Genomic DNA, 19867 nt, shown 5'->3' with positions numbered 1-19867 from the left:
TGGGAAACTGTGGTGCTGAGGCTGAATTCCCTCCATTACCCATAGCAGTATGTTAATGAGTTAGATCTGACTCTAAAAGCCTATTTCCAAGTTCCCAATGCCACTATCATGTCTGGACCTTAACTATCAGGCACTGCTTGTGCAAGGGCTGGGGGGTGGGGGGTAGAATCAATGTTCTGGGTTTGAAGAACACAGATATGAAGCCAAGGCATACCTTTCCATTACTGGGTCTTTACATAACCTTCAGATTGGAAGGTGCTTTCCTGCTTCTTCAAACCCAATGTGATACCACCTTATAAGGCCTCCGGCCGCCCTCCCCCCTCAACCCCACAGGGAGTGTGTACCTTCCTCACAGACTTTAGCACTGTGTCCCCTAATTAGATTGTGACTTCCCTGGGCTATGACCATTCTAGCCATCCTGGTTTCCACACCCCTTCCCCAAACAGCCCTTTGCACACTTTACATACTGAGTGGATGCAGTACTGGGCACCAAACTCTTGACAAATTCCTCCTCTCCCCATAACCTGCTCCTGGCCCCACCCCGTGGCCTCCATGTTCTACAATCGGGAGTATCTGTTAACGTGAAGCAGAGGCCAGGAGCCAGGTGACTGCCTCCAATGTTAAGAGGCCCCCGAGCAGCATGCACAGTCTTATCAGGCCAGGGGTGATGCCTGGCCAGTAACGGGCCGGAAGGTCAGTAGTTGGTGATCCCGCGGGGCGGGGCGGGTCCTGGGCCGCTACGTGCAACCCCGCCGCGGCGGGATGGAGTCTTGTAACCCTCTTGGAGCTAGTGCAGCGCTGCTGTCGCCCCATCTTATTAAGGACCGCACAAAACAGGAACACGCCACAGGGCAGCCACCCTTTCTTCCTGTGCAGTGGAGAAGGCCAAGGGTTATGTAACCCTTTAGCGGTGCCGGGCGCCGCTTCTGCATCCCGTGGCCGCACACGGGAGCCTATCCCGCAAACCACTGTACTTCGCACAGTGACCCCGGGACGCAGGTCCGTGGCTGCAGGAGTGCCCAAGACTGAGTGAGGAACCGCGATGGAGGAGACAGAACTAGATGTGAGGCCAAGGGGCGGGGGCGGGAAAGCAGGCGGACGTGACTAGAACAGAAGAGGAGGGGCGAGGACGCGGGTGGCGCGAAGGAGGGTGCGGAGGAGAGGGATGCGGAGGAGAGGACGTGACCAGAGAGGAGGGGGAGGGGCAGGAACCAGGCATGAATGCGGGTAGGCATGTGGAGGGGACCGAACCTGAACGGAGGAGGGACCAGGGAGTGGAGCTAGAGGAGTTTCAAGGAAAGCATCAGAATGAAGGGGGCACAGTCAGGTTGAAGACGAGATGCGAGTATTAAGGGGGAAGGGGAGGAGGCGAACATGGGAGCAGAGTAGAGAAAGGAGAAACGAGGAGGGTCGAAAGGAAAGGACCAAATTAGGTGAGAATAAGGGGAAGAAGATGAGGATGGGACCAGAAACAGAAGGGAAGGAAAAGGAGGAGAGGTTGGAACCAGAATGGGGGTGGGGGAAGATGAAGGACTGCGGCAGGAAAGGAGCTGGCCAACCCATCTGCTTTCCGAAAAAGCAGGAGCTGGAGGGTTTTGAAAAAGAGGCCCTAGGCGCAAGCAGCTTTTTTCCTCTCTTCCGACCCCAACCGGGTGACTCCAAGATGCCCAAGTTCCTGCGCTGTCTCCGATATGGGTGCCCTGTGTGCGTAGGCAGGCCAAGATTCCGCACTGGCCGGGCAGATGGAGCCCTAGTGGGGACAGATGGCCCAGTGTCTCCCCCTGCTCACCTCCGACGTGGTCCGGCTTAGGATGCGATGCTCGCAGAGACCTCTGGAGGCTCACGACGCGTCGCTCCAATGCGGGAATCGGCTGCCTCAGCCTCAAGGTTATCTCCACTGCAGGGCCGCCGCAATCCCTCCGCCGCCCCGCCCCACACCCAATCCTGGCTCCCCTCTCGCAGTGCCCCGCCCCTCTGCGTCCTCGCGGGGCACAGTCACCTTCTGCAGGAAGTGCCGCTGAGGCAGAACAGGCAGGCAGGTTGCCCTTTTGGGGAGGACTACATTCCGTGGCGGAAGGACACATTACATAAAATACTGAGCATTGACATTCCGTAGAGACCAATGGGGAAGCGGCGAGGAGCAGGACCCGCCCTCGGAGTGCCGAAGACCTCCCTCCCAGACCTCCCGGCGCCCAAGGCCACCTGTTGCCGCCAATTTGGGATCCTGGACCAGCGCTCTTCGCTTGACCTTTGGCCCAGGCCACCCCAGCTGAGCTACCCTGGTCTACCCAAATTTATGGGTCCCTGGACAGCATTCCCCAAGTCCTGTCCTGCGACTCCCCGCCCCCCACTCCGCCCGGGTGCCCGCCCCAGCGCGCACCCTGGAGACCAAGCCGAGCTGCAGGTTGAGGAGCCTGAGAGGGTATCAGAGGTGGGAAGGGACGGAGACAATGGGCCGCCTTCGAAAGGGCTCCGACACTGGAACTGGGGTAGGGAGAAATAGAGAGGGCGGAGTTTGCGTGGAGCGGGAGCACAGGAGCACGAGGCCCTTTTGTTCTTAGGGCTAGAACAAAGGACAAGTTGGGCCAGGCAAATGCTTTGGTGGGGACTGGAGTCCAGCAGACAGTAGAAAGTGAATACAAAGTTTTCGTGCAGAACTCAACCAACAGGAAATACAGTTAGACTTAGATCCCGTAATCTCTGCTGGAATAAGCACTTCTGTTTTCAATTTTGTGCATTTAAATCAATATTGTTGGAGGTTTTTTACATTTTTCTCTAAAGCATTTTCTGATTTCCCAGTAATTAGGCAACAAGTGATGGCTGCAGTTATCAACGAAACACCTATAACTCTTGCCTACTTTCAGCCAAGTTTTAAAAGCAGATACAGTGTTGCCTCGTTAAAAATCGTGAATGCTATTCTCTTAGATTCTTTCCTCTTCCTGGAAAATGAGACCAATGGGTGTGACCTGCTCGCTCAGGCAGACACGCTGTAGCTGAATCACAGGCGTTCATTATGCCTTCCTGTTAGCTCAGATAAGCTTCGAGGAGAAAGTGACAACTTAAATTTGAGATAAAATACTTTATAATTTCTTCTGTAATCTTTTCCCATCCCCTTAGTTTGCAGATAGGAAGTAAATGCTTGGTTATTGAGATGGTGAGAGCACATGAAGTTGAGAGGGGAAAAAAGCCACATGTCCCACCAGGGACAATCAGATCCCTCCCTATCCAGAGAAAGGAATGGTATAAATGACCAGCTGTGGCCCCTGAGCTAATGATGAACTAAGAACAGTGGTGGACCACAATGGAGTGGCAAAAATCTGGCTAATGCTAGACTATGTTGCACTTTAAAGATCTAAACTAGGTATATTCCCAGGATGGAAAAGCATATGCATTAAGTTAGAGAGCTGATGGCAAACTATTGCCCTTCAGTTACAGATACTGATCATCCAACAGTTATTTTTTTAAAATGCTGTCCATGAAACTGGCAGACCCTAATCCAGTTTTTTGGATTTTTTTTTCCCCCCTGGCCACCCTGTGGCATATGGAATTCCCAGACTAGGGGTTAGTTCCTAGTTGTGACCTACTCCTCCAATCCATCATAATTTTGCTCACATTAGATGCATGGTGAAAATCTGTCACAGAGTTTAAGGTGGTTGTCATTATTTTGATGAGAAGGAGCAGAGTACAGAAGCAAGCTTGGGATCTGTGGTGTTTAGTTACAATTCCACTCACTAGCCCTATGACCGTATCTTGTAATTGAACGTGAGTCCAGTTCATTAAAGGTAAACTGAAGGAAAGTCATACTTGTTGGGTGGGGTTTGGTTAGATGATTATGTGAATGAGTATAAAAACCAGTGCCCAGCAGGCATCCTCTTTGAGAATTGACTAGTCCTAGAGGTTTTTCCTTGTGACTTGTACCAGAACATCTTTCTCAATTCAAGTAACTCTGCCATTCTCTGATCCATCCTCTTGAACCTTTATTCCTTAGACTCAGCAACAGGTAACCCTAGGACTGCATGAAACTAGGGAAACTAAGGAAGGACACAGACTCAACTAGAAGCTAGGCTCCTCCTCCATAAGCCAGCCCTCCTACTATGCTCACAGACCTGGCAGATAGGAGGGGGAGCTGCTAGGTTCACTGGACAGAGGTGTGAGTGAGGGTATAGATTGCTGTTACCTGTTTGGATTCTTAACCAGGAAATCAGACTCTGGAGCTTAATGATTTTTTTGTTTGTTTTGTTTTGTTTTTTCCCCTTTTAGGGCTGTGCCCTCAGCATATGGAAGTTCCCAGGCTAGGGGTTGAATCAGAGCTACAGCTGCAGGCCACAGCCACAGCCACAACAACACAGGATCCAAGCCATGTCTGCGACCTACACCACAGCTCATGTTAACGCTGGATCCTTAACCCACTGAGTGAGGCCAGGGATCAAACCCACCACCTCATGGTTACTAGTTTGGATTTGTTTCTGCTGCGCCACAGCAGGAACTCCTTAATGATTTAAGTCTTTTTTTTTTTTTTTTATTTTATTTTTTTTTTTGTCTTTTGTCTTTTTTGTTGTTGTTGTTGTTGCTATTTCTTGGGCCGCTCCCACGGCATATGGAGGTTCCCAGGCTAGGGGTTGAATCGGAGCTGTAGCCACCGGCCTACGCCAGAGCCACAGCAACGCGGGATCCGAGCCGCGTCTGCAACCTACACCACAGCTCACGGCAACGCCGGATCGGTAACCCACTGAGCAAGGGCAGGGACCGAACCCGCAACCTCATGGTTCCTAGTCGGATTCGTTAACCACTGCGCCACGACGGGAACTCCTGATTTAACTCTTGATGGTCATTTGGAGTCACTGGCAAGGTAGGTGTGTAAGCAAACAATATCTGACCCAACTCTGGAGCCAACAGAAAAACTTTGGCCCTGACAAAGAGGGCAAGATTACAAGTTTTATTTACCGTTATGTTAACTCTTGGCTTCTGCCTGAAACAGCAGTTAGTTTTCTCAGGCCAATATAAATTCCCAGGACAACCCATTGGCCTGAATGTCAGGTTTAGAAATGCTTATCACTTTGGAATTTTTTTTTTTTTTTCCCAGAGCCGCACCCATGGCCTGTGGAGGTTCCCAGGCTAGGGGTCTAATTGGAGCTGTAGTCGCTGGTCTACACCACAGCCACAGCAAGGCCAGATCCGATCCACGTCTGCGACCTACACCACAGCTCACGGCAACACCGGATCCTTAACCCACTGAGTGAGGCCAGAGATTGAATCTGCATCCTCATGGATACTAGTCAGGTTCATTTCCACTGAGCCATGACAGGAACTCCTCACTTTGGACTTTATATGCCCTTTCCAGAGCCAGAACAAGTAGCCTTTTTAATTTCTTCTTTGCTTTCCTTCAGATTCCCAAGATCTCTTCAGGCCCACCAGGGGTAGGTGGAAGGGTGGCAGAAAAATCTTAATTCCAGACAAATCCTGGAAGAAAGAGAAAGTTGGCCTTTTGGAGTTAAGGGTAGTGAGGGAAGAGGTTGTGAGGAAAAGGGAAGGAGACATGAATGTATGTATGGAAAGACCCTTTCAGAGGAAAGGAAGAGTGGAAAAAAAAAAAGTTTTCTGGATCAAACTGTGTATCTAGGTCCCCCTCCTAAGGAGATGCCTCATCAGCACTTAGATGGAGAGAAGATTTTTGAGAAGTCCTTGTTCATTCCAGTGAAGTCCTACCCCAGCCAACAAGACCTCCAGCAATTTTTCTATAGCCCAGAACTGCTAGTGCTTACAGGACAAAGCCTCCTTAGGGTGGGTTTGTCCTATCCACCAAGCCTCTACCTTTTCCCACTGCGGTGCTCTCTCCTTTTTCCCTACAAGTACAGCCAGAGCTCAGGCTCCCTAAGATGCAAGTGGAATTGTATGCAGGCCTTGTTACCCCAAAGTAATTAAGATCTGGAAGACCAAGAAAGGCATCAGCAAACAAGAGATCAAATGCCTCCTTCCCCAGGATGTCCTCCTGCTGTAGTTCCATCAAAGTCACATTGTCCTTAGCACCATATTTCTAGTCTCCACTCCATGCTCACTGGCTACCAGCTAGCCTGATCTACTTGTCCCAGGAAGGAGAGCTAGGACAAAGGAAATTTTGATCTCTTTTCTACATAAAACAATTTTTGTAGGCAATGCTTTAACTTAAAGGTAACATCTTTGGGCCCACTGCAGGGTGGCTCTGAAACACTTGGGAAAATTCCTATACTCCAGAGACTGATGTCACTTCAGATGAACCACTTTATTCCCACCCTTTCTGGGGGAAGAGGGCTCTGAAGGAATTGTGTGACCCCTGAAGCTTCCTCCCTGCCACTCCCAAATTGATTCCAGAAACTGAGACAGCACCCAAACCTCCATCTCAGAATCCATCTTGTGAGAACCTGGTAAGTTACCCAGTCATGACTCAGCACCAGCCTCTTCCCTCCCTCTCCCCACTGGCCAAGATGAAAGGCAGAATCTAACAGAAGGCTCCTCCTCTCTGGATGGCCACATCCTCACCACAAACTGAATCATGGCCACACCCTGCCTGGATGGAAAATTACCATAAGAGGGATGGGGAAGTTTAAACTCCAGGAGTTTTAAGTTCTCAATCCAGAAATCATAGCTATTTACTCTCCCCCTAGAACTAATTGAAGAAAATAGTTATTTTCCCAGACCTAGTACTAACAAAGCCTGTCCAGGTCTGAAAGGGTGAACCAGGAGTAGGTGAACCTCTGTGTGTAGGATTTGCAACAATCTTGGCTTTGGTGAAGGACAATCTCTGGCACAGACTTGGCTTTCACAGGTTTCACCTCCCACCTCTAAGGCAGCCAGCCCTGGGTGGGAGAAAGGGGCAATGGTCCTTTAATTTCCACTCCAGGCTGTGGGAGGACTCCTCTCCAGAAATTCAGGGCCCTGTGCAACTTTCTGGGCAATGCAAGCATTCTTGTTATAGGAATGCTGCGGGTTTTAATTAGATTTGTTTTATACCATACATGTTTTGAATTTTTTTTTTCCATGCCTGCGGCATGTGGAAGTTCTGAGGCTAAGGACTGAACTTGTGCCACAGCAGTGACAATGCTAGACTATAACCCACTGAGCCACCAGGGAATTCCTGAATTTTTTCATGTACAGCTTTCTAACTTTTCAGATTAAAAAACTCCTGTTGCTGTTATGCAGAACACTATAAAATGGTACATTTAATTTCATTATAATTTTATTGGCACTAAAAGACTTGTGTATATCCTATTAAAAAAGTGACTTCCATGAGGTCAGCTCAGGTATTTTGAGTTTTTCTGGAAACATACACTATCTGTTCATTACTTCTTTTTTTTATCTTTTTGCCATTTCTTGGGCCACTTCCGCAGCACATGGAGGTTCCCAGGCTAGGGGTCTAATTGGAGCTGTAGTCACTGGCCTACGCCAGAGCCATAGCAACATGGGATCCAAGCCACGTCTGCAACCCACACCACAGCTCACGGCAACACCGGATCCCCAACCCACTGAGCAAGGCCAGGGATCGAACCCACAACCTCGTGGTTCCTAGTCAGATTCGTTAACCACTGAGCCACAACGGGAACTCCTGTTCATTACTTCTCATTCCACCGTTTGCTAGTACTTGCTCTGTCAGATGTTACTGATACAGAAAAACTAAGAAATGGTTACAACTGAGAAAAATCTATTAATAATTTCTGAAAACTGAGCAAAAATGTTATACCATTTGAGTAGCCAAGCACGTAGGTTCAACTGTTGGAACACCAGTGCCAACAGTTTGAGAACCGCTGGGGAAGTAAAAGAATGGTTAAGAGCTCAAGTCCTGGAGTTGAGCAAATCTGGTTAAAAACCCAGCAATGGCCACTAACCAACTGTGAGACCTTGCACATATTACTTATGATCTCTAAAAACACCTATCTTCCATCTTTGTTGTCAGGATTAAATGAAAAAAACAAAAATTGTGAAGTTTGAAAGGATATATAGCATAGAACCAGAATAGCAATTCTGGAGTCAGGTTGCCCCATCAGTCACTAGCCGTGGAATCTGAGCAAATCACTCATCCTCTGTGCCTGTTTTCTCATCTGCAAAATGTGAATAATGACATCTACTTCGCAGGCTTGTTTTGAGAATTGTATTAGTCAATACAAGTAGAGAGCTTACAACAATACCAAGCACTTGGTAAGAAAGCCAAAGTGTTATAAACTTAATGATCTACCTAAGAACTAAAAAATGTTAGTAGCTATCTCTGATACTACACAGATGAGCTGCAAGGGTCTTCCCAGGAGGCAGGATTTTCAGTTAGGGTGGGTCACCTGATGGGGTCATTTACTTAGAGAAGAGCTATTCTCCTAGACCTGAAACCAGATTGGGGGAGAGAGCCTTAGGAGACATGTAGAGTCAGAATGGCAGCAGTCTCATTCAAGGAGTAAAGCAGTTTAAGAAACAGCTCCTAGGAGATGGACCTTAAGAATGGTACTTCCATGTTAAGTTCAGGCCTTGTAGTCATAACTACAAAGCAGGTAAGGCACCCAGGCAAAGAAGGTTATTTCCGAAGTAGGGTGAAGATAATGAAAAGAAACAGGTAGTCCAACATCAAGATGTTATAACAGAATTAAAAATCTATACTTAAAAACCAGGCTTGTTCAGTGCTTTTTGTTGTCTCTATGCTTATGTTCCTATTTTTCATTAATAATTCATAAAATATTTTGTAATGTCCAACTGGTCTCTTGTAACTAATTTAGGATTTTAGGTACATGGAGCATAGCCTAAAGGCCAGCAGAAGGCTGGCAGTGGGAATTTCATCAGGGAGATGGCTTTCACTGAAACAATTAGGTCTCCTAGGAACAGCTGTCTTCCCTCCCATTGCTAGCCTTGGAGAATTTGGATTTCATTTCACTAAGGGAAGCTGATTCCTTAGGATTTCTTTATAGATTTTGAATTAGAGACCAACCCACTTCCTGTACCTGCCAGCTCTCCCCTCATCTCCCTATCAAAAAGAAACAGCTGGAAGGAGGAGGCAAGTAGGGATCAGCTCCTGATATATACAGCAAAGGAGAGGGGAGAGGTTTTATGCAGAAAGTAGAGGTTCTAAGGATAGGAAATCTGAGGGGTTTTGGCCTCCATTAGTCCTTTTAAATCGTGAAGAACAGTCATCAGTGGTATTCTATATCCTCAGTTTATGTCATCTGCATAACTGATAAGTTTCCTTTATCTAATTTGTTGGTTAAAATGTTGACAGATCTGTAGTATACTATACTAGACAGATTCAGCTCTGATTCCCACAACATAAACAGTCCCAACCCTCGTGATGTTCCACTCTCCCCACCCCCACCTCCATTGGGGCTTGGGGCAGGTGCTGGGCCAAGGCTAGTCAGACCACAGTGATCATATCCAGTCCACAGCACCTTCCATTTTATTGTTTTATTTACAAACAGGGTGAAGTCAACTGGGACAATCAGGAGTAGGGAGTCAATCTGGGCCATCCAAATGTGGAGTAGTTCCTGGGTCAATTTCCACCATGAAGGCCGCCGCTTTTATTCTTTTCCTGCCCCTTGATAATGGCCCCTTGTCCTCAGGGCAGCCCTGTCTGCTGCTCCTGAGCCCTTTTTGTTAGGGTGGATGGATCCCGGGGGAATGGGGGTGGTACGAGGGCTGGGGCCCCCTCAGTTTGTGTAAACCTGAGTTCCGATCACACGCATGATTTCCTTCTGTATCTTGGGGTCCTGAGTATTAATGTTGGCATCGCCCACCTGACCATCCTCATATCTGCCAAAGATAGGGCAAGTGTGAGCGCAAGAGGGAGAACAATACCAGAATAATGTCAACCAATGGAACTGCATTCAGAAGTGTGGCCACACCACCCCGTAAGTCAAACCCTTTCTTGTTACTCTTTAGTGTGGAAAAGATTCAGCTTATCTGGTTTCCTCTAAACAGACCCTGATCTATACCCATCCCTGTCCTCCAAGGGGCAAGTCCCAGTGCTAGCACCACTCAGGTAGCCAGGGACAAGTCTCTGATAACAGAAAGAGACTTTCCCCATAGTCACACGTCGTCATGCTCCCAGTCCCATCATGCACCCTCACTCCTCCAAGGAGTCCCCAAGGTAACCTCCTAGACTTACACAAAGAAGAACCGTGTGCAGACATGGTCAGAGACAGGGCACACCCAGATGTTCCCATGCTTCTGGAGGTCCTTGGATGTAATCACTGGGAAGAAGAGGGCCAGAGGTTACAGATATAATGTTTAGGCAGGGAAGAAATGGCATCATCATTATCCTTGGTTGGATCCATGTGCCAAAGGGGCACCAGAAATAAAGACAGAGGGCCCAGAAAAACAGGGGCTGGGTAAGCTACATACCTTCACAAAGTGCTATACAGTTTAGATTCCGACTCTGCAGGAACCTTGACTGAATGGATCGGGTCTGGAAGAGGAAAGCAGAGCCAGGTAGACTGTTACACTTTCCCTAGAGAGGCTGGTTAGTAGGTAATGGTTGGGGATGGGTATTGGGATATCCTGGGCTCCCAGTCACCCCCCCAAAATTTTTGCTTTCCCATAATCAGTCTAGATGAGTCCAGGCTTCCATCTTTACAGTTTCATGTCACTGCATTTAAACTCAGTCTCTGCCTTCATACTTATGACTGAGGCCACAAATGACTCTGGAAATGTGTTCATCTTAAAACATATCTGATTCCTTCAAAATGATCTTTAAACCACCCATCCCACCACTACCACTGTTTCCCCATCCACCCCTGTAGCCTAAACTTATCCCAGAGGAAGGGTTCTGCCTCAGTGGACCAAGGGCAACTAACGAATAATACCTGGGGGATGGTATTCATTCTGTTATATCTCTGGACCAGCTCATCCTTGGAGGGCATCCTGTGCTGTCCTTTTCCCATTCCTGTCACAGAACAACAAACCAGTTCAGTCACCCATTCCTTAATCAAATATTTACTGAAGTGCCTACTATGTGTCAGGCACTAAGCTAGAGATACATGGTAATACAACAGCGAAGAAAACAATGTATCTGCCCTCACAGACTTTAGTTTTATAGAGATTACAGGAAAGGAACAAATAATTACAACACAGCATGCTAAAGGTTATGATGGGAAGGATACAGAACACTGTGTGGAGTCAGAGGAGGGGAACCAGCCTAGCCTAGGGGTTTGAAGAAGGCTTCCTGGTGACAGCTAGGCTGAGAAGTATAGGATTAGGAAGACTTAATTAGTTAAATGAAGGTAGGGAAGTGTTCTAAGCAGAGGTAATATGACATGAATGGCCTGGAGGAAAAGCAAAGCCTTGTGCCTTAGTTTGTATGGGGTATAGTCAATGGTAGAGAAGTGGTGAAAGATGATGTGGAAGAGGTAGGCTAGGATAAAATCAAGCAGACCTTGTAGGCCATGTTAAGGCAACTGGACTTTATCCTAAGAACATCAGGGCATCACTGAAGGATTCTAAGATAGGAAGTAACACGTGAAATGAGCCAGGAATGAGCGGCCCAGGAGAATGGTGACATCAATGCCTCATGTCAAATGCCAGGCTGAGTGAAATGAGTGGAGAGGAAGCAAGCAGAGCAAATCAGAACTACTCTAGTTTCAAAGTTACATAAAAAGCTCTGACAAGAGTCATTCAGGGTAAAGGGATAAAGCACAACATTAAGAGATGAAAAATTTTCCACAGGTAACCATAACAGTAACTACCTTGAAGAGTCCTGCTTCCTGCAGAAAGTCTTCCCAGACTTAAGGGAGAGGTGCCAATTCACTCATTTTCGCCCTATCTAGATCCATAAATCCTCCACCCTCCTTACCCCTCACTGAATAGCCCTGTTTATAACTATAGACTCATTCCAATTCTTCCTGTTTAGATATGAAAGAGTGCCAACTCTTTCTGGCCTATGATTAGGACTTCAGTCTCTGTATTCAGCTTCATCACAGGCACAGCCTTATGACAGTTGGGATGAGTCTGTGTATGTGCATATGAGACCATGACACTGAAAGGAAGATAAGTGAGGATGGAAAATGATGCCATCATTGCAGGTCATAAGCAGGGGCCCTTATCTGATCAGCCCACCCTGGAACGTTCTAACTCCAACTAACTTCTGCTGCAAGTCTTGGTTTTGTGATAGTCATGGTATAGAGGTAGAAATGATAACCACTGGACTGACATTCTTCACTGCTCAGGCTGTCAATTCATCATGCACTCATACTGAAGTCCCTGACAAAATTCAGGGCAATGAGAGCCTCAAGACTTGAATTTCCAATTTCCTCCTACAGGATACCTACCACCCCTGTTTCCAACTTCTCCATTAGTCTTGACTAGGTTTAGCTCTGTGTCCAAACGTTACGACATTTTTAGATTTGAGTATTTCAGTGCACGGTCCTAAGTGAAATTCCCACTTAGGTTCTACCCCAGAGAACACTCTGATTTCTACGACTAGTCTTAGAGATGGTCCTTATGATATAATCTAAATCTTGTCCCATTTCAATCCTGTTGCACACTGTCCTGTCCGCAGTGACCCAATCATCTTCTGTGAGTTTTCCAATGCACACTGAGAACCTGGAGGCAAAGACAGTCCCTAAAGACTTGGTGTCCAGAGTATATACTTGTGAGAAGTTTCTACACATGACTAAATAAACAGACAAAGTTTACCATCTCCCACTGTGCCTCATTTTAACCTGCAACTACGGCCAAGTCATCAGTTTCCGCTAGTTAAATGGATGCTCTCTATTTATAATGATGTCCAGAGGGTACCCGGTGACACTAACCTACAGATACCCTGAGGAAGAATAAAGAAAATCAGAGCAGAAAGGAGCAGAAGGAAACATACAACAAAGACAGAGCTGGCCAAATGCTAGAGTGACTAAAATAAGTCTGGACATTACCAAACATCCCACCCAGTGGTAGAGACTCTCACATATCTATGGGGCCCTCGGAAACTCAGTCATTCAAGCAAAGCCTACCCTGTCAGTCCTGTAACTGGCCTAGAGGTTAAGAGAACTGGATCTGGGTTCTAGCTCTGCTACTTCAAGCCGTATGACCCCGACAAAGTCATTTTTTTCTGTGTATCTGCTTTCTTATCTGTAAAGTAATAAGAGATTGAACAAGATGACCTGTAACTCCAACAGCAAAAGCATATGTCATTTTGTATATATAATCAAATTGACCTTTGGAGAGGATGAAGAATGGTGCCATATGATATTTTACATAAGCAGTAAATAAAGAAGAAAATTAAAAAGTCAATAGAGATTTCTGGCTTCAAATGATAACTAAAGTCATTCAGGCACTCAGTAATAAATAAAGGCCAATGGGAGAGAAGAGAGAGAGAGAATAGGGAGAAAATAGACAAAAAGAAACTCTGTGGGTAGCGGGAGGCAGAGGAACCTCACTACTTAGAACAAGAGCTTAATTAGAGGGAAGCTCAGGCAGGGACAAAGATAAAAACTAAGAACCTAGACAAAGCCAAAAGACTATTCCAACCCCACCCACACTTTGGACCCTAAGCACATGGAGTAAGACTCATTCACACATTCAATAAATATTCACTGAGCACTTACCCTTCATGGATCACTCATGACCTTTGGTTCATTACACACTTTTATTTAATAGCACAATGAATACCTACAGGCCTAAGCTAATTTCTCCCAAGTTGTTGAATGCCATTGTTGGCTCATTTTCACTGCTGAATGACAGCCCGATGCAAGAATATATTAAAATGTATCTACCCATTCTCTCTCTCTTTTTGACTTTTTAGGGCCGTACCTGCAGCATATTGAAGTTCCCAGGCTAGGGGTCAAATCGGAGCTGTAGCTACCACATCCATAGCAATGCCAGATCCAAACTGCATCTGCAACCTACACCATAGTTCATGGAAACACTGGATCCTTAATCCACTGAGCGAGACCAAGGACTGAACCAGTATCCTCATAGATACTAGTTAGGTTCGTCACCACTGAGCCATAACGGAAACTCTATCCATTCTCCTGATGATGAGAATTTGCATTGTTTCTAAGATTTGCTGTCGCAAACAGTATTACTCTGAACATACATGTATACACCTTTGGGTGGACATATGCAGAAATGAAAATGCTGGATTGCAGGGGTAAAATTTTCTCACTTTTATGAAATTTACCACCAAATTATTTCCAAAGTGGTTGTACCAATTTATATTCCCATATGCAATAAAAGAGATCATGCTGATCTACACCTCTGCTACAATCAAAGGCATCAGATTCTCAAATTTTGCCAATCCACTTACATGCTAAATGGTAAGTCATTTTGGTTTTGTTTTACTTACTTGATTAATAGAAGCTGAGCAGCTGCTCATGTTTCCTTGGTCACATCTTCAGTGAAATGTCTGTTCATGTTGTTTGCCTATTTTTTAACTGAGTTGTCTTTTTATTATTTGTGATTTTTTTTTTGGGGGGGGGGGTCTTTTTAGGGCCTAACCCATGGCATATAGAGGTCCCCAGGCTAGGGGTCTCATCGCAGCTGTAACCATTGGCCTAAGCCATAGCCATAGCCACAGCCACAGCCACGCCAAATGTGTCTGCGACCTACACCACAGCTCATGGCAATGCCAGATCCTTAACCCACTGAGAGGCCAGGAATCGAACCTGCATCCTCGTGGATACTAGTCACATTCATTTTCGTTGAGCCACAATGGGAACTCCTGAAAGAATTTTTTTTTAACACATTTTTACTACTAATCTTTTGCGGTTATATGTGTTGCAAATGTTTTCTCCTGCTCTGTAACTTAACTTTTTACTTTCTTAAGGTGTCTTCTGATGAAGATTTTAGTGTTAATAAAGTTAAATTTATCAATTTATTATGATTTGCAATTCCATTTCTTTCTATTCTCTGGATGATTTTGTTTAAGATTGGGATAATATGTTCTTTGAAAGTTTGACTTAAGACTCACTAGGTAAAATTATCAGGGGTTGGTAACTTTTTCTGTTTTGTTGTAGAAAATTTTAAACTACTATTTCAATGTCTTTTATAATTTTAGAGCTATTCAGACTATTTCTTCTTGAATCAGTTTTGTTGTTATATTTTTCTAGGGATTCATCCATTTTGACAAAGGTTTCAAATCACTGGCATAAAGCTGATGGATTTCCACCATTAACTTTTAAAATTCTGCTACATCGATAGTTATGTTCCTTTCTTCATTATTTAATCGTACTTTTTATTAATTGTGCTTTTTCTTCTTAATCAGTCTAACCAGGTTTATCTGTCTGGTTAGTTCTTTAAAAGAATCATCTTTTGGCTTTTTTGGACCTATCTAATATATCTGGCTTTTCTTTTTTCACCACCCCGAGGCATGTGGAGTTCCTGGGCCAGGGATCAGATCTGAACTGCAGCTGTGACCTACGCCAGAGCTACAGTAATGCCGGATCCTTCAACCCACTGTGCCAGGCAGAGGATCAAACCTGCATCCTGGCACCACAGAGACACTGTCAATCCCACTCTGCCACAGTGGGAACTCCTATTGATACCTGTTTTTATTTCACTGATTTTGGCTCTTACCTGTATTATCTCCTTTCTTCTACTGTTTGGTTTATCCTATTATTAGGGAATTTTCTGGTTTTGCGTTTCTGGACCCAAGTTTCCTTATCTTTGTAACAGTTATAATTACTGGAGAATACTAAATAGTAATCTATAAAGGATCTAGCACTGTCCCCTTCATACGGTAGACATGCAGCTACGTGGTGGCTATCTTTTATACACAGACGATACAGAATAAGAACAAAAGAAGACTGAAAAGGAACTCAGACATAAACCTGGAACAAAGACAGAGCTCTAAGTCAGATACATTTTCTGAACTGGACAAAGCTTAACTCATCTCCTAACTAAACTATGAAACTTGTTCATGCCTATCTTTGAAATAAAATGCTTTCTCTTATATTTAAAGTGACTAATACAATAGTGTGTAATTACAGACAGTTTAAATTGTAAAAGGTGGTTGACAGGGAGAAGAACAATGTCTCCAGAGATATAAGCCAATGGAAGGGACTCAAGCTTTCATATATAAACCGATACGCATGTGTACACACACACAACCTGTAATGACAGGCTACTACCAAAAATGTGTTCTCCAAAAGAGCCTAGTTTCATCTACCAGTTATTCCATAACCCATTCTCAGAGCCAAGCCTCTCCAGTGAATAAAACCATCCCCATGAAGAAGAGGACTATCTAAGAGAAAGGGAGACATGGCCTCACTTTGCAAAGAATCTAAATTTCTAAGGAGAGAAAGTAGAGAAGATTATGTATCCATGACTGGGGAGAGAACTGACATAGACCAAGTATCCATGATGGAGGAGACAGCATAGGATTATGTATTCACAAAATGGATGCAATGTAAATAGAGTCAACGTGGCCAGAGATTATTTCTTACCTGAGTATCCAAAGGAAATACTGGAGATGGGGCTCAGGTAGATGCCTTTGCCATAGGCTGCTCCATGCAGCTTGCAGGGAAACACCAGGATGAGCAATATGAGCCTGGGCCCTCCCATGGCTGTATATTAGGCAGCCACAAGGCTTATCCAGCCCTCTGTCCCCCCATTTTATCTTCTCACTCATTCAGATAATCTTAGGCACCTACTCTTGAAAAGCTGCTTGGCTGAAAAGTGGATGCAGGTTAACCCTTTGCCTATGAAACACTAGATACTGATGCCTTGGAGAGGAGTTATAGAGCCGTTGAATCCATTCCCTCAGAATCCATGCTCCTGTCCCTAGGCCTTGGGACATATGCAGATTACCACCCCCCAAAAAGGAATATAGGACAGCAGCCAGGATGAGGGACAATAACCATTCTTTAGAGTCTTGCAGAGCAAAGAAATATGTCTCCTATATCAACTCTCTGAATGAACAGTTAAATAAATAGAAAAGTTCTAACAGGTTAATTGATCACAGTGGCTGCAATCAGCCTACAGCTGATTCCTGCCTAGAGCTACATTCCCATTCCTACAACACCAAAAAGCACAGCTTAAGGTCAAATATACAACAGTCACATTCATTCTACGTGGCTGCAACTTCCTCCCTAGGGAAGCCTCACGGGAGGCTAGGTTTGAGGATGCTGAAGCAAAAAACAGCTGGGTACTCTAGGGCAGACTTCCCCAAAACTGAGTGGGGCAGGGGGCAGGGAGTGGAAAGGGAAAAGGGGCACAGCCTCACCTGCAGTTTGGTGTAGGATGCATTGACCAGCCCATTGCGCAGGATCGAATGCCAGTTCTCAATGTGGGACCCACTGCAAGGCAGGGTAGAATATATGTCTCCTCATGGTATGAGGTTCTCAAAAACACTTCCAAGACTGCCACTCCCACCCATTCTCACCCACGCAGGACATGAAGATGGACACAGATACACCTAGCAATGGACATGCACATGGGTGTCATCACAGGCATGCAAGATGTGTGTGTGTGTGGCTAATATTCAGTCCCACCCTCTTTTCTGTGCTTTGGCTAGTCCCATCCTAAATCCTCAACTGCTGGTTCAATATTTTCATTTGTCTATTATCCTGCTATTTCAAATTAAACAAAATCATCTTGAATTCAACAAGCTTATCACTGATTCCAAATATGGCTTCCAGTCATGACTTCACATCTATCCTAAGGAAGGGTACCACTGACTCCCCTTGAAATTATCTTTAATCTCTCTTTTTTTCCCCCTCTCTCTCCTCCTACAATTAGGCATAAAGTGATTTCCTCCAAAGTAGCTTTCAAATCTACCCCTGCCAATCTGTTCTTTCAACCACATCTTTTTATATGTAAATATCATTTCTCCTCAACAACACTGTAAGTAGCTTGAGAGTAATGACTTTATCTTATGTATCTCTATTCTCTACAACACCTATCACAATAGCATTTAATAAGTATTTGTTCACTGACTGGTTGATGGACATAGTGTAACATAAACTCGTATTCCTCAAGAGAACCTACCCTCCCATCCCCCTATATTATTTTTGCCTCATCCAGCACCCATGCCCAGCCCCCCCCCACTCCTCACTGGAAGGCAAAGGTGCTGCCATAGAGCTTCTTGGCGGTCCGGAACCGAGCCTCCTTAGCAGGAGGGCTGCTCAGCAGGAGGAACTGGTGTGAGGTGTGCATGAACTTCAGCTGCTGCCCAGGGTGGGGGGGTGGTCAGGAAAACAGAACAGAAATCGAGATCAGGGAGGGAAGGGCTGGGGAAAGGGAGCAAATCAGGCTTGTACTGACCCCAAATAAAGGATATATACTTAGGCGCATAGACTATTACTGATGGACAAGACAACCAGGCAGGTCTAGGACTAATGTGGTTAGCTGGTTTGGAGCCCCTCCCTGCCTCTCACCAGAAATTTAAAGAGTTTAGCGGGAGAACAGTCACTTACCCTGCTGAGAGGTAGTTTGACAATGTGTGACCTGTTGCTAGAGATGATCCTAAGACAAAACAGAGTAAAAACAAAAAGGATAGAATAAGTGTGTGGTTAGGCCACTCTGAACAAAGTAGCAGCTTGCTCTGCCTCTGCGAGAACAAGCAAAGATTCCAGGGCTGTGTGAATTAAGTCCAGGTCACTATACGGATATTCCTACGGGTAGTGTTTGTGTATAAAAACTTAAAAAAAGTGAAGTTACTGACCAGAGACTAGCTAGTTACAAGGTAGTTTAAAAAATGGATAAAAGAAAGAGAGAGGTGGGAAATGGGCTGCCTATATCTAGGGAGACTAAAGAATACAATGAAAGGAAGTGAACAAAGAGTTTCCACTGTGGCTCAATGGGTTAAGGACCAAACATTGTCTGAATGAGGATATAAGTTTGATCCCTGGCATCACTTTGTGGGTTACAGGTCCAGCATTGTCACAAGCTGTGGCATATGTTGCATATGCAGCTCGGATCTGGTGTTGCTATAGTTATGGCACAGTCCCCAGCTGCAGCTCAGATTTGATCCCTGGCTCAGGAACTTCCATATGCCATAGGTACAGTCGTAAAAAGTAAAAACAAAAAAAGAAATGAACAAGAGGTAAGCTACCAAAAAAAAAGAAACTAGAAAGGTGGGGTCTGTATTACGATGTGACAACTGACACTTGGGATTTAGAAATTTAGAACTAGGGCTCAGGGTTATCCTGAGAGGAAGCCTGAAGCCTCCGAGATGGGGAAGATGAAAAGTTACTCTTTGGGCTGGAAAAAGAAACAGAAGAAATTAGCCCAAATTTCCTGAGGATTCAGGGACAGACTCAGCTGTATGTAGGCTGAACTCAGATGACAGGAGAGAACAAAGGAGTAAACCATTAATGGCTCAGCAAGGGAGCATTATCTCCTATGGATATGGTTTGGTTTTTGGTGCTTCATGCCAGTACCTGTGATGCCATCCTGGATGGTCTATGCCTGGCCATTCCTCATGCTAAGAAAGAGCATGTTGCACTGAGAAAGTACTAATGTCAAAGGCTAACCAGACAGAGAGTAGTCTAGAAGGGGAAAGCTCTGTCAGGAATAGAGAACGGAATCAAAATCAGGGAGAGAGCAGGGGGGTAGAGGAAAGTAGAGAAGGGCCAGAACCTTGCAAGGAAGCGGGGGTAATGATAGTGCTTCAAAAGGCTCTGGCCAGTCAACCAGTCAACAACAGGGAAGGGCTTGAAATAGGGAAAGGGAGTAGAAATAGGGAGACAGATCTCTCTGCATGCATAAAAAAAGAATTGAATTCAACAGCATTAATTCCTACATGTAAGCAGCACTCAAAAGCCTACTAGGAAACAGGAAACACCCACAGAAAACTTGAGGCATCATGTCAGAACCTGTGGGCTCTTTGTCAGGATCTGAGTTCTTGTCAAGTCCAGGTGTATCAATAAAGCCCCAAGAAAAAGCAGCCATAAAATATATAACCTTGGGAAGGATGCTGAAACCACCTCTA

At 45.3% G+C, this 19867-nt stretch overlaps 1 protein-coding gene across 18 annotated transcripts in view; it reads right to left on the bottom strand.

Annotated features, from left to right (window-relative positions):
* The window catches only part of PKM (pyruvate kinase, muscle), a 60974-nt gene that overhangs the window by 23540 nt on the left and 17567 nt on the right, over positions 1-19867 (bottom strand). For 6 of the 18 annotated variants that reach the window (XM_021099115.1, XM_021099117.1, XM_021099110.1 and 3 more), the window contains 8 exons: positions 18351-18399; positions 17990-18099; positions 17159-17231; positions 16380-16449; positions 10809-10888; positions 10348-10411; positions 10112-10196; positions 9381-9756 (listed from right to left, as the gene is read on the bottom strand). In XM_021099115.1, coding sequence (XP_020954774.1) covers positions 9654-9756; positions 10112-10196; positions 10348-10411; positions 10809-10888; positions 16380-16449; positions 17159-17231; positions 17990-18099; positions 18351-18399 — 634 coding nt within the window. In that variant the 3' untranslated portion in view covers positions 9381-9653. Of the gene's footprint in view, positions 1-1789; positions 2268-9380; positions 9757-10111; positions 10197-10347; positions 10412-10808; positions 10889-16379; positions 16450-17158; positions 17232-17989; positions 18103-18350; positions 18400-19867 lie in introns of those variants that run through there. The other 12 variants (XM_021099113.1, XM_021099108.1, XM_021099111.1 and 9 more) reach the window with 9 other exon arrangements.

Source organism: Sus scrofa, chromosome 7, assembly GCF_000003025.6.
Source record: "Sus scrofa isolate TJ Tabasco breed Duroc chromosome 7, Sscrofa11.1, whole genome shotgun sequence".
Taxonomy (NCBI): domain Eukaryota; kingdom Metazoa; phylum Chordata; class Mammalia; order Artiodactyla; family Suidae; genus Sus; species Sus scrofa.
Note: the sequence above shows the minus strand (reverse complement) of the source record. Positions and strands in the feature narration are given on the sequence as shown.